The 11,908-nt window shown below is 45.9% G+C and overlaps 1 protein-coding gene across 1 annotated transcript; it reads right to left on the bottom strand.

The window, feature by feature from the left end:
• Window positions 1-466: 466 nt before the first annotated feature.
• On the bottom strand, window positions 467-11,900 carry LOC106595191 (alpha-2-macroglobulin). The gene is made up of 36 exons (XM_045711340.1): window positions 11,809-11,900; window positions 11,424-11,604; window positions 10,934-11,090; window positions 10,430-10,482; window positions 10,071-10,091; window positions 9,670-9,835; window positions 9,489-9,573; window positions 8,667-8,817; window positions 8,465-8,585; window positions 7,976-8,085; window positions 7,706-7,879; window positions 7,113-7,346; window positions 6,706-6,772; window positions 6,487-6,632; window positions 6,233-6,382; window positions 5,771-5,923; window positions 5,570-5,657; window positions 5,254-5,407; window positions 4,890-5,115; window positions 4,689-4,818; window positions 4,493-4,614; window positions 4,364-4,415; window positions 4,206-4,289; window positions 3,937-4,113; window positions 3,448-3,523; window positions 3,204-3,360; window positions 3,051-3,125; window positions 2,470-2,632; window positions 2,079-2,269; window positions 1,639-1,854; window positions 1,392-1,516; window positions 1,136-1,226; window positions 987-1,055; window positions 799-904; window positions 659-712; window positions 467-547 (listed from the first exon to the last, which is right to left on the bottom strand). Exons 1-35 carry the CDS (start codon window positions 11,892-11,894, stop codon window positions 672-674), a joined length of 4,398 nt encoding a protein of 1,465 aa, XP_045567296.1. The 5' UTR covers window positions 11,895-11,900; the 3' UTR covers window positions 467-547; window positions 659-671.
• Between the last annotated feature and the right edge of the window lie 8 nt (window positions 11,901-11,908).

The following is an 11,908-nucleotide window of genomic DNA, read 5'->3' on the forward strand; positions in this document are numbered from 1 at the left end:
CTAAATAACCAGCAAAAGTATAGCTGAGAACTCTAGGCAAGTAGTGTGGCCTGCAGATTATTACAATATACTACTTCTGGCGAGCAAAATCTAGACACTTCCTTAGATTCCGTGCACCAGCTGTTTACAAATATGCACAGATGTGCAGCGTGTATTCCGCGAAACAGAGGATATTACAGTTTGATGTCCCGTTGGTAGGATATTCGTGAACGGAACTTCTCAGGAGATCATAGCCAGGACTCAATCCCTTGTAAAATGTTAATATCATTTAGTGCTAATGTGTCCTGAGCCCATTCCCTGATGAGAACTAAAAGAACCAGGCCTTCACAACTACAGGGGTCCATGACACAGACTGAGGAACAAAAACCCAAAGCTGTGTAACAGCACAGATGGAAACTACACCTCCAGAGAGCTGCTCTGTTTACTGACACCCCAATCACATCAGTGTAACAAAATGCTCCAGAAAAGGGTTCTAATGAAAAACTTTATTTCAGCACTTGAAAGACGTCTCAAGGGTTGCAGGTGTGACCTCAATGTCATCTTCCATCTGTCGAGGAGCAAATCCATTACCAAACTGACCAGCATTTAGATTAAAGGAAGACTGGCTCCCTAAATCATTTATACTGCATGTATAGTATATGACTCAGCAATAGCTCACCAGCTTGGAACCCCTACTTGCAAGGGAAGACGTATTCTGTCTCAGCCTGGTCACCTGTAACCGTAAGACAGGTTAGTCTGAGTAAATGAAAACAAGTTGCCCAAATGTTCCTCAGAAGAGGGGTTAGTAGAGCAACTTACTTGGCTGGTAGTAGTCATAGATTCTGACCACCGCTGGCTTTAGATTCTGTACTGGGAGCTCCTGTATGATGTCCAGGGTGATGTGGAAAGGAAATAGTGATGTCAGCTGTTGGGAGAAAAACAAACATATTGCTCATTATACAGCAAAATCTATATATGGAGTGCCATGGGAATGGTTTCCACCTCACCTCTGTCAGGTACATTAACACATGGTCATCTTTGATATCAACACGATCCACTTGACTTGAACCCCTCAGCTGTGAAGACAAGTCATTGATATTGCATGGACAAAAAAAAAGGGACACCGATGGATAAAGGTCACACCACAACAACTCACCCTCCCCAAAGAGTCTGGATCTGGGGAAAACCCAGAGAGCATTTTCAAATCCACTACAATCATATTGGTGGTGAGCTCCTTTCCATGATATCTGAGAAAAACATGATTGACAACTGCTTTTAATAATCAAATGCTTGGATTATTTTAGCCATAAAGGTCAATAACCCTGATTCATTTGGGTCAAACCCATTCTGCAAGTCATGCGCCAAGATAACACATTTAAAATAATTCATACAAATGGGTCCTTCACTCTTACCGAAACTGGAGCTTCAGCGTGACTCTGGGTCTCAAAGACTTGATGTTGCAGTCCACCTCTGGAGTCACCTGGATACTGAGCGTTGTGCTTCTGGTAGGAGTAGGGACGTTGTAGTGGAGCACCACCTGGGATAGAGAAGAGGAAGTCAGGGAAACCATCCTGTCCAAATACAAACATCTTCCCTGTAATGTATATTAAAGCGCATCTTGCGCCACAGGACTGGGAGCAGAGATGTGTATTCACTGACCTGCACTGAGGCACAAGCACTGCCCTTCACTTCAACGCTGTACTTCCCTTCTGTGTCCTGCAGCGCCCTCTCCTGGTACAGAAGCTTGTTGTTTTGGTTCACATGGAAGAGGCACCGTTCCCCACTGGGAGACCGTACCGTCACTGTGCTGGCTCCTCCTCTACTGAACACCCTGGTGGAGTAGAGAGCCAGGGCCTGGAGGGCCACCACGGTGTCCTAGACATACAGACCACAGGACAATACCTTCAATGACAAAGACCGTTTTTAAAGGCTTCATTTTTCCAAATTCAACAGTTGCTAAAGTGACTATAGCCCAATTCCATCCATTATGATGGTGGTGGTTTCTAGGCTCTGTACCAGTGGAAGTGAGCCTCACCAGAGTTCTGCCTGTACTAGTGCACAAGGTGCCATTTCAGACCACTGGTGTTTGGGAAGTATACCTGTGTGGAGGAGAAGCCTCCGTAGGCGTTCTGCTGCCTCACCAGCCACCTGACGATGCGGGAGGCGTAGCCCAGGTCAGAGGTAGACCGAGAAGAGGCACTGAGGGACGCCAGCAGAACGTAGGAGCTGATCTCCACCTCCAGGGAGGGTGAGGTCTCCGAGGAGGACTGGGACCAGTGCAGGAGACCCCCTGAGGGTTGAGGAGCACACAGACACACACTTCAGGATAAGGACTAGCTTAGTCGTCCTAATACAGACTAGACAAAACAAAGTCCTGACCTCCCCAAATCAACTTTGGCTGTTTGATTGGACAAAGGTTTGCACTTTTAGGAAGACTCCATTATCCAGGCAAGACCGCACTAACAGATCTTGGACCAGGATATAGCTCACCCTCTTGAAATGAGATGGTGTCGAGGTGCTGCAGAAGCTGGGCCCGTGTCTCCATGTCACCTGCCAGGGTGAAGGTGTAGGCCAGCAGAGCAGTAGCGTAGGTGTTGGACATATCACTGGTGGAGTTCTTCAGGCAAGACAAGCTGTGGTCCACAACAGGATCCTGGAGCACAGAATAACAGCAGCACATTAAGACACAAGCCAGCCTGGTCCCAGATCAGTTTGGACTGGGTTCCATTCAACTTGTTGATTAGTGACAGCTTTTTGCTGAGGAATGGGATCGTTACGTCGCATTTGGTATATGCAGGGCTCCTCTGATAGAGGCCTTGGTCTCAGTGGGCTTCTTAAAATAAAGGTGAAAGCAGACAATACAAACAGATCTGGGACCAGGCTAGAGAGAGTCAAGCTGGAGCACAGATCTGCTTATATAACGCCCATTCTTTGTTATTTCATAGGCTACTTTCAGACAAGTTACTTCATTGTACAATCTTTAGATGACAGTTGATGTAAGACAGACACAGATTTCATACAGGAGGCTAAATGAGTTGCGAGAAACGGTTACGTGGAGTGAAGCTACTTACCGACACGGACATGTTGAGCTCCAGCATTGAAGCAGTGATGTAAGCCGTCAGTGTGACTTCATCCGTCACTCCACCCTAGAAAACAATGTTAAAATACTAACTGCATCTAGCCTGTTGATTTAACATCCTTCAGTTTGTTAGCAATATAAATACCTTCATTCTGTTGTTCAAGAGCTTCCCTAAAGTTCTGAAACAGCCATGTTTGCCTTGTTGACGTTCCAACCAAGTCTTGGACTGCTCCATTGTTGCCGGGTCAACATAGATGAAAGACTGGGCTTTGCCAAAGGATCTCAAGACAAAAGCAGTCAGCCTGAAGAAAGAACTGGATTCATTTAAAAGCCCTGACATCACATGTCAACTGTCCTATCCGTAGGTGAAAAACAAGCCAAGTACTCGCCAGGTGTTCCCCAAGCCTTGTCCAAACGTGCTGTACGCACCATCAGCATTCTTGTAGTTCAGCTGCCTTTGGTAACCTGCCGGTGGGTTTTTAGCATGAACAGTGACCAAGTGGTTGTTCTACTCCCAGAGTTGAGCCCCAAATGGCTCCCCAACCCTGTTCATGGAGAGCTACCCTCCAACCAAGCTGTAATTAGCCCATTCAGCCAGCTAATTATTAGAAGGGGAGCTAGACCAGGGTTGGAGTGAAACCCTACAGGACAGTAACTCCCCAGAAACAGGGTTGGAGAGTCCTGCACTATGAGACAGTGTCAATATTCTACCATCAAATGACTTCAGTAGGAATCCATGTGTTGGGTCAGTGATATCATCTGTTATGTAGCTCCATCGTTACCACACCGTGGAGAAACACTTTAAAATGGTTTGGAATAGAAAACTAAATCCTCTAATTTGGTGTCTAATCAAGACAGATTTTAAGGGACTCTCCTACCACTAGTGAGGAACTTGGTGGCCTTGTCTAGGATGGCTGGCGTGAGCTGCTTTGTATTCCGCAGGTACTCCAGGATGTAGATATTGGGGGAGAGCAGGGCCATATTCTGCTCCCCACAACCATACGGCATCTGCAACAGTCCATCCAGGTTGTTGAGGGCCCGACCCAGGATGTCCCCTACAGAGAAACAAGGGACTTCTGTTAGACTGTCCTCTTTAGCAAACAGCAGCATCGTTGTCTTCCCACCACTACACAATGCTTTATTTTACCCAGAACAGAGAGGGAAATCCTAGCAGAGCCATCCACCACATTCTGGGGGAGTTGTACTTCCACCTCCTCTGTCAGAGCTTCTCCTGTGGACACAAACATGCGCTGAATGAGGATGATCACAACCACCGTGAACATTCAACGCTGATTCATTACTGACCAGTAGGACACAGCAACCAGTTGTAGGTGTGGCTCTTCTCTGTTCCCTCAGCCTGGAGGAGAGGGATTCTTTTCAGAGGCAGTTACACCAGACACCATCTGTGCAACCTAACAGCAGTAGACCACATACCTTCACCAGCAGGCTCCGTGTGACCGTGTCAACGCGTCCTCTCTCCGGTACGTTCACAACCCCGTTACCACACTCAGCGTGGGACTGGACAGCCGCTGCACTAACGGACACGTTCAAAACCCCTACACGCAGTACAGCACAGGTTACACAACTCAGGTTGACATCCATTCTGCCGTTTCAACAGTTGAATGAAGACTAACCCAGGACAGAGGGGCCATTGTCCAACTGAAGGTCTTTCTTCCATTGGCACACAAGCACGAGGAGTCCTGGACATCACGCACAGGTGTGAGAGTGTAGTCGGAGGAAAGAGCTGGAGTCACAGAAACCTGCCAAAGAGGAACACGTCGTAAGATAACATGGTACGACAAAAACAATACAACTCAAGAAACCATCGTACCATGATGCACTTGGAGAGGTAATTAAACACGGTGGCCTTCAGCTCAAAGTGCTCTCCCCGGATGACCGAGTAAGGCAGGGTGAGCTCCAGGAAGAAGGGCTGGAAGACCGTGAGCTCCACCAGAGGAGCCAGACCGAAGCCACTGGGGGCCAGGCAGAAGACCTCAGTCTCCCAGGTGGTGATGGTGTCTGGGACTGTCAGGGGGACATCTGCTGATCCAGACTCCCTGGAATACAGAGGTCAGAGTTCAAACAGAAAGCCACCAAGGGACTAATTTCAACACCGTTTGTTGTTACAAATGCATTTAAGCTTTATCTAACCAGGGACACCCATTGAGGTCAGCCTCACTGTGCAGAGCACTTACCCAACTTCCACAAGATCCCAAATCCATGTCTCAGGGAACAATGTACGGACCGTCTGTATGGGTGGCGGAGGTGGAGCGGCAAGTCCACCAGCCACAGCCATTTCAAGTCTAGGACCCGCTGATCCAGGCCTAGCCATTTGGCTGTAAGCTACTACTAACACAAAACATGGCCATTATTGTCAAGTTAAAAATGGACTGAATGCTGTGCTCAGTGAGTGTGTTTAGACCAGGCTTTGTTATTCTAGCAAAAAGTAAGCCATTTCCCAAGGTTCAATAAAGACAATGATGAGAATAAGGGTTGGTAAGGACATCTCACCATAGGAGCGATAGTACTGGTTCCCCTGGTAACTGAGGCAGGAAGGTACTCTTATATCCAGGTTAGTCGCTAGCTTCAGTCCCAGTGTCTAGAAATGTCAGAAACAACTCATTATTAATAAATGTCCATTTGTCATTCTATTAAGAATAACAGTATGGGGGCTGATTCTTCAAGTTGAGAAAACAGGGCAGAAATATTTACCTGAAAAACTGCATAAGGATCATTTGTCTCCTCAGACGGTCCATATGGGTATGGCATTATGGATCTCCTTGGTCTAACACGTAAACATGCTACTGGATCTTCGAGCTCGTAGGGAATATAGGTCGTCTCCTTGACTGGTAACAAATCAAATATCTGGAATGGGACAAAAGGGAGGCTTGAAATTCTCTTGTTCATTGGGGACCAAACAGGACACTCAATTTTGGTTTTCCATTGCTAAACTTTTAGAAAGTTGTCCTATCAACCCAGAGGTGCTTTCCAGTTACCGAGAGTCAATAGAAAGCAGGCCTCAAGCCAGAGAACCAGTCTCATTACATTTGATAAAAGCTCCCCAAATAACCAGATCCACTCCATGTCTGCTGTAGTCACTGGTTGTATTCCCAGCACCACCAAAACTGTAGGTATGGTGGTACCACTGTTGTTCACTTCAGTGAGCTCCGTTACCTTGTCAGCATCCAGCCTCTTCCCTGGCTCCATGATGCCAACACTCTGGTCCACAGCACTGAGGCCACAGAGGGAACCGGGCTGGGCCGAGAGATGCAGGGTGTTCTCCTCCCCTGGGACAGCGTTGGAGGGCGAGAACGCCACCAACACCTGGCATACACATCAGATACCATTACTCCAGGTATGATACAGTCTGCATGGAAATACTGGACACCTTTCATAAAGTGGCAACAATGACAGACTCCTGCACACACCTTGTTCCTGAAGCATTTCTCAGTGGGGAAGTTCATGCTGTGGGCGATGACAGTCTCACTGGGTAGCATACTGTACACCAGGAGCTGAACCACCGGTGCCATCTCTGGAACCACTGCCAACGTCAAGGTGACGTCACCCTCAGCTACTGCAACGCAAGAGCAGGTCACTGTCATCAAGAACCTTCCAGAACGGTCAGAATCACTTAATGAAACACTCACCAGGACTGTCCTGCTGCACAGTAACATTGATGTGTCCATGCTGAACTATGACCCCTCTGGATAAGGCCTGGAGGGAAAGGGAACAGTTCTCAGCAACTCAGAGAGGAGACGTTGCAACCTGGACTCATGGGGTAGACGTAACATGGTAAACAAATCCAGGACTCCAATTAGTATGATACGTTACGTTTCGTATGTATTCATTAGTGGATGTCCATTTCATACATGTTACGAATTTGCTAAATGTATTGTTTATACATTAGCTAGGTTGGGTTACCGTGGTTGATTAGCAGTATAGGAACATCCTTCCTTTGAAAGTGTGGCTGGGGCAATGTCTGAAATCATCCTGGAAATATGGTGCTATTTGAGAGGCACCATGGGTTTGCAGGTTTGTTCCTGGTTCTACTCACCAGGTAGAGGACATCCACAGAGCCCTTTGGGACAGTCTCCCCTACGATGGCATAGCGGATGGTGATTGACACTGCCTGCCCACATGCCAGTGGTTCCTCCATCTTCTGAATAGCCAGGGAGCTGGACGGTTTACTGTCTGGGGCAGCGGGCTGGATCAGTGAGAGGACGTGTTGCCCTCTGTTGAAATAGGGGACCCTGTATCCTGGGTACTCCACTTGTGGGGTGTCACTCACCTGGAAAGGAACAAAAGGCCCAATCCTAAATCTACCCCTAGACACCGTCCTATATACAGTGGGGGGATCTGAGAGGATAACAGGAAGCAATATAATAACACATCCACCTAGGTCACAGCATGTTAGGGTCATGGCCTTAGGGCAGCGTTTCCCAACTGTCCTGGGGACCCCAAGCGGTGCACGTTTTGGTTCCCCCTAACACTACACAGCTGATTCAAATCTTGATGAAGAGTTCATTATTTGAAGTCAGCTGTGTAGGGCAACAAACTAAACACGCACCCCTCACGGTCTCCAGGACAGTTGGGGAAACGCTGGCATGGAGTATAAAGTCTCTCAAACCGACAAGGAATCATACTTACTACGAGGTTAATATTCTCTCTGGGCATACTGGTTGTGTTGACGGAGAACCTGGCAATACCACGACTGTCCGTGGTTAGGTTCTGTAGTCGTAGATATGAGGACCAGCCTTTCTCCTCAAACAGGTAGACTAACATGTCAGAGATGGGTGTGTTGTTAAATCGAACAGCATTTATCTGAGGAAAAGGTATGAATGAAGTGACACCACATACTGGTACTTCAGGACAAGCAAAAAGCATCCACAAGTCAACAGGAACACCATTTGGACTTACCTTGCCTTCGATAATTGATCCATGCTCATAGATTTGGGGTGTGTCAACAAATGTGAATTCTCCAATCACATAGGAGAGCTCTACATTTTTTTCCTCTGACAGTGTAATACCTGTCAAATGAAAACAAATAATAGGATGGTAACTGAATTGCAGAATATTAAAACAGCATTATATAAAACCAAAGGTCAAAAAGCTCTTTCTTACCAACCTTGAGCCAACGCAGAGTAACCCAAACTCAGTCCTGGACCCACCTCAGTTTCTTGCCCAGCACAACAGCTGATTCAAATCATCAAAACTACATTAGGAGATGGTTATTTGAGTCAGCCGTGTAGCGCTCGGACAAAAACCAAAACGTGAACCCAGGGGGGCCCCAGGACAGTTAGGGAAACCCTGATCTAATGAAACAGGCAATAGTTACATCGCCATCAGCTGAAGTGAAATGAAGGGTTTGTATTGAGTCAATCATAATGATTGTGATAGAGGACTTGCCTGTCCCCTCCTCCTGAACTTCTGCATGGAAACTAAACACGTCTCTCAGCAATTTCTCTCCTGCATTCTTTGTGAAAATTGCCATGTTGAAGGCATAAGAAGCACAGCCAGTATTGTCCATCTAGGAAAAGCAAGCAGAACCCCATTCAAATGTAATCTGTTGGTAAATACAGCACTACTAGCTAGAGGAAAGCATACAAACCTCTATTGACTCTTCGTGGCATGGAGGTGTGTAATCAGGAACTCCTTGTGGATTTCTCTCATCAATTGTTATTGGTATCACTGCATTGTCCACCAAGGGTCGGCACAACTTCACCCCTGCTTTACCAGGTACAGGCTGCCCATACGTGTATCTGATTTCAATTCACAACAAGACAAGTGTCAATTTCCTCCATCCAGTTACCATATTAAAAACCTAAAGGCTTGTGCATTCCTGCAGGCTTTAAGTCACATGTTTAACATGGTCAATGAATCTGGACCTGTCTTCATAGAGCCTCAGAATGGGATCAGTTTTAACTAGAGATCATAATGAACAAGGTCACATGTCAGGGTGGGACCTGATCCTAATCTGAGAACCAAGAACCAGCTGTTCATGTTAATGCCACTAACAAATCTCAGGGATTGTAGCAGCACTATAGGTCTTCAATTAGCATGGCTCATTAATGCAGATATTTTTATTAAGTGCATTTCCACATGAAGCTACAGTACTAGCAGAGGCTGCTGCCTACAGACTTGAAATCATTGGAATACTAGTCACTAATAATGCTGACATACCTTGCATTACTCATCTCATATGTATATACTGTATTCTTAATTCCATTCCTTAGATGTGTGTATTAAGCATTTGTCAAATTGCTGCACGTGACCAATAAAATGTGATTTACTTGTATTTAAGATCCAAATCCTTACTTTGAAATGTAAATGAAATACTTCTAATAGTATTTCAACCCAGGTCTGCATTAGCGTAATGACATTTAGTGGACTAACTACAATACATTGCAAATCACCAATAGTGTTTACTCACTCTGCACACACTTTCACTTCATACTCTTCTTGAACAACGCTGATCTTGTCAGTGAGGTTCATCTGGATCTCAAACTTGGGCAAAACTACAGAGAAAAACAACAGCAGTCAACTCTAGAACGTTCCAGGATTGTGATGCATCCATTCAACATTACCTAGCATGAAAGAGAAACTCAACCTACCATACTTTTCTACCTTGAAGTTGTGGTAGATTTTCTCTTCACCAATCCACACTACAATAGTATAGGATCCTACAGGTGCTTCAGAGTTCAGGGGGTGAGAAAGTTGCAGAATGTTGCCACTGGATGTAGTGTTGACCCACTGTCCAATCCGGTTGTGATTAACATCCTGTTGGTTCATAGGAAGGGGAACGTTCAGCAGGACAAGGAGTCAGCTCTATTCATGACATTTCTATCTGCAACATGCATTTACTGAAGGGGGCCCAGATCACACAAAGCTGACTGGAAGTATTTGGCTACGTTCTACAGTAGGTGGAAATGAGGACCTAGCTAGCTGGGGGAGTCATAATCTTGCAGTAGTTACACTGACAGTCAACATAAAGTTAAACTAACAAGGATCTTACCTCAAGTTCCACAATGTTGTACTGTGAAGGGCAAAGACAAGAGATGGGTTCATGTTTCATTAAACAGCAGAGTAGCATAACTGTCCACAACTACAGGAACTAGACAGGTGATTGGCTTGGTCGCTTAACGTAAACATCACATGTAGCATTTGCACTGGGAATGGCAATTCAATCTCAGGAAGAGATGATCCCATTCTGACCTACATGAATGGAAACCCCATGTCCTGGCTGGCTGATTGCTGTACATAGTGTTACATAATACCAGATTGCTATGGCCATCACAGTATTGTGACACTTCTGTATTTTGGTCTGAAACAGTAGAGACTGAACTAAAATACTATTGTATATTTTCAACTCACCAGCTGATTGACAGGGCTAAAATTGGTATCCAAGGTGACGACTCTAAAATGCACTGTAGACAAACACAATATTAGAAGCATCATTTCAGACAACTTTCTCAAAATTCCCAGAAATACTGGTTGAGGATTTCCATCCTGATTCCAGTGTACATATCCTGAGTGAACCCAGTGGATTTAATGCATCTGCACCACATTCCTGAACAACGAGGCTCTTCAGATGTCTATCGTTTCCCTCTACAATCCTCATAAACCACGCATGACTCGTTAGAACAGAGTGGACAGGACCAGACTGGGGGAAGAGCATTGCCGGCAATGATAGTGTTCTTTTCTACACAATTATTGCCTGATGCATTTCAAACAATACTTCATTCTAATACAGTTATAGCCTCAAATAAACAAAGGGAACATGGTGGGGTCGTGGAAGACTGTTCAAAGCCCTGGAGTAAACCATCACCCAATTGTTTCTCAGCAACCAGACTGAAGGTGTACTGGCTCTAACGTTACCCGTTTGTCCTGGGTTGTAGATTGGTTTGTCCGTTTGGATGAACGTCATGGGGCCGTAGGGTTTGATCATGACCCTTCTCTCCTCTGTTGATAGAAATGTTACCCCTCGAACCTCCACCTTAAAGTTCTGCACTTCGTCGCTCTTCACATGAGGGGCCTGTCAGAGACCGAGACAGGGCAACACCGGTGAACTAACGGACCGATAACATAGGACATTAAAATGTGGTGCCGTGTGGCCCAGCTGGTAACTCCTGCAGGGATCACATTATGCACTCAGCGTACTTTAAGTTACATATCAATTGTCTCGATAGTATATACTAGCATGCAATCAAAACCTGAATCTGAAGAAAAGTTCTGGTAGGCCACCACATTGACATTTCCCATAAAATAAGCTGGCGTTGCACAAAGAACCTAAGCGATGCAGCAAAGCTGAGAAGTACATTACACTCTTATTGGAATGGCTCTAGATGTCCACCAATGCTGGGCTGACCTGAAACTGGAAACAGCGGTGAAACTCTTGGTCAGAAGTCTCGTGGAGAAGTCTTTTGTTCTGCCCGTCGGCTATCAGCGATATGGTCATGACCAGGGTCTCGTTGGGCTGCAGAAGGCTGGCACAAAGCTTGGCCTCTGAGCCTGCCTGGATCACTGCAGGAATGGCTACCATGTAAACCCTACAGAGAACACACCCGGCAACGGGAAAATCAGTACCCAATGACAGGATACCTCTAAACACAAAGCCAGGTGAAATACACAGGAGGATAAAGACCTGCAGAAAGGGTAGATTAAAAATTGCTCGAAATCTGCTGACAGAACATTAAACCGAGACAAGCAAGTCTGACCATTAAATTCTAACTTGTGACTGCAGATTGACTTACGGTCTTGGAGTCTCTTGACAGACACAAAGCCAGTGAATGCAGGCAAAGAGTATCCATCTCCAAACCTCAAGCCCAGGAAGAACCATGACTAAAGGAGAAA

This window comes from Salmo salar, unplaced genomic scaffold (genome assembly GCF_905237065.1).
Source record: "Salmo salar unplaced genomic scaffold, Ssal_v3.1, whole genome shotgun sequence".
Classification (NCBI taxonomy): Eukaryota; Metazoa; Chordata; class Actinopteri; order Salmoniformes; family Salmonidae; genus Salmo; species Salmo salar.

Excerpts from the sequence above, each read along its gene's own strand:
- LOC106595191 (XM_045711340.1), bottom strand. The coding sequence starts at position 11,894 with ATGGTTCTTCCTGGGCTTGAGGTTTGGAGATGGATACTCTTTGCCTGC. Across the intron at positions 8,586-8,666 it reads GCCACGAAGAGTCAATAGAG|ATGGACAATACTGGCTGTGC; the intron begins GTTTGTATGCTT and ends TGCTTTTCCTAG. Across the intron at positions 3,524-3,936 it reads CACCAAGTTCCTCACTAGTG|GTTACCAAAGGCAGCTGAAC; the intron begins GTAGGAGAGTCC and ends ACCCACCGGCAG.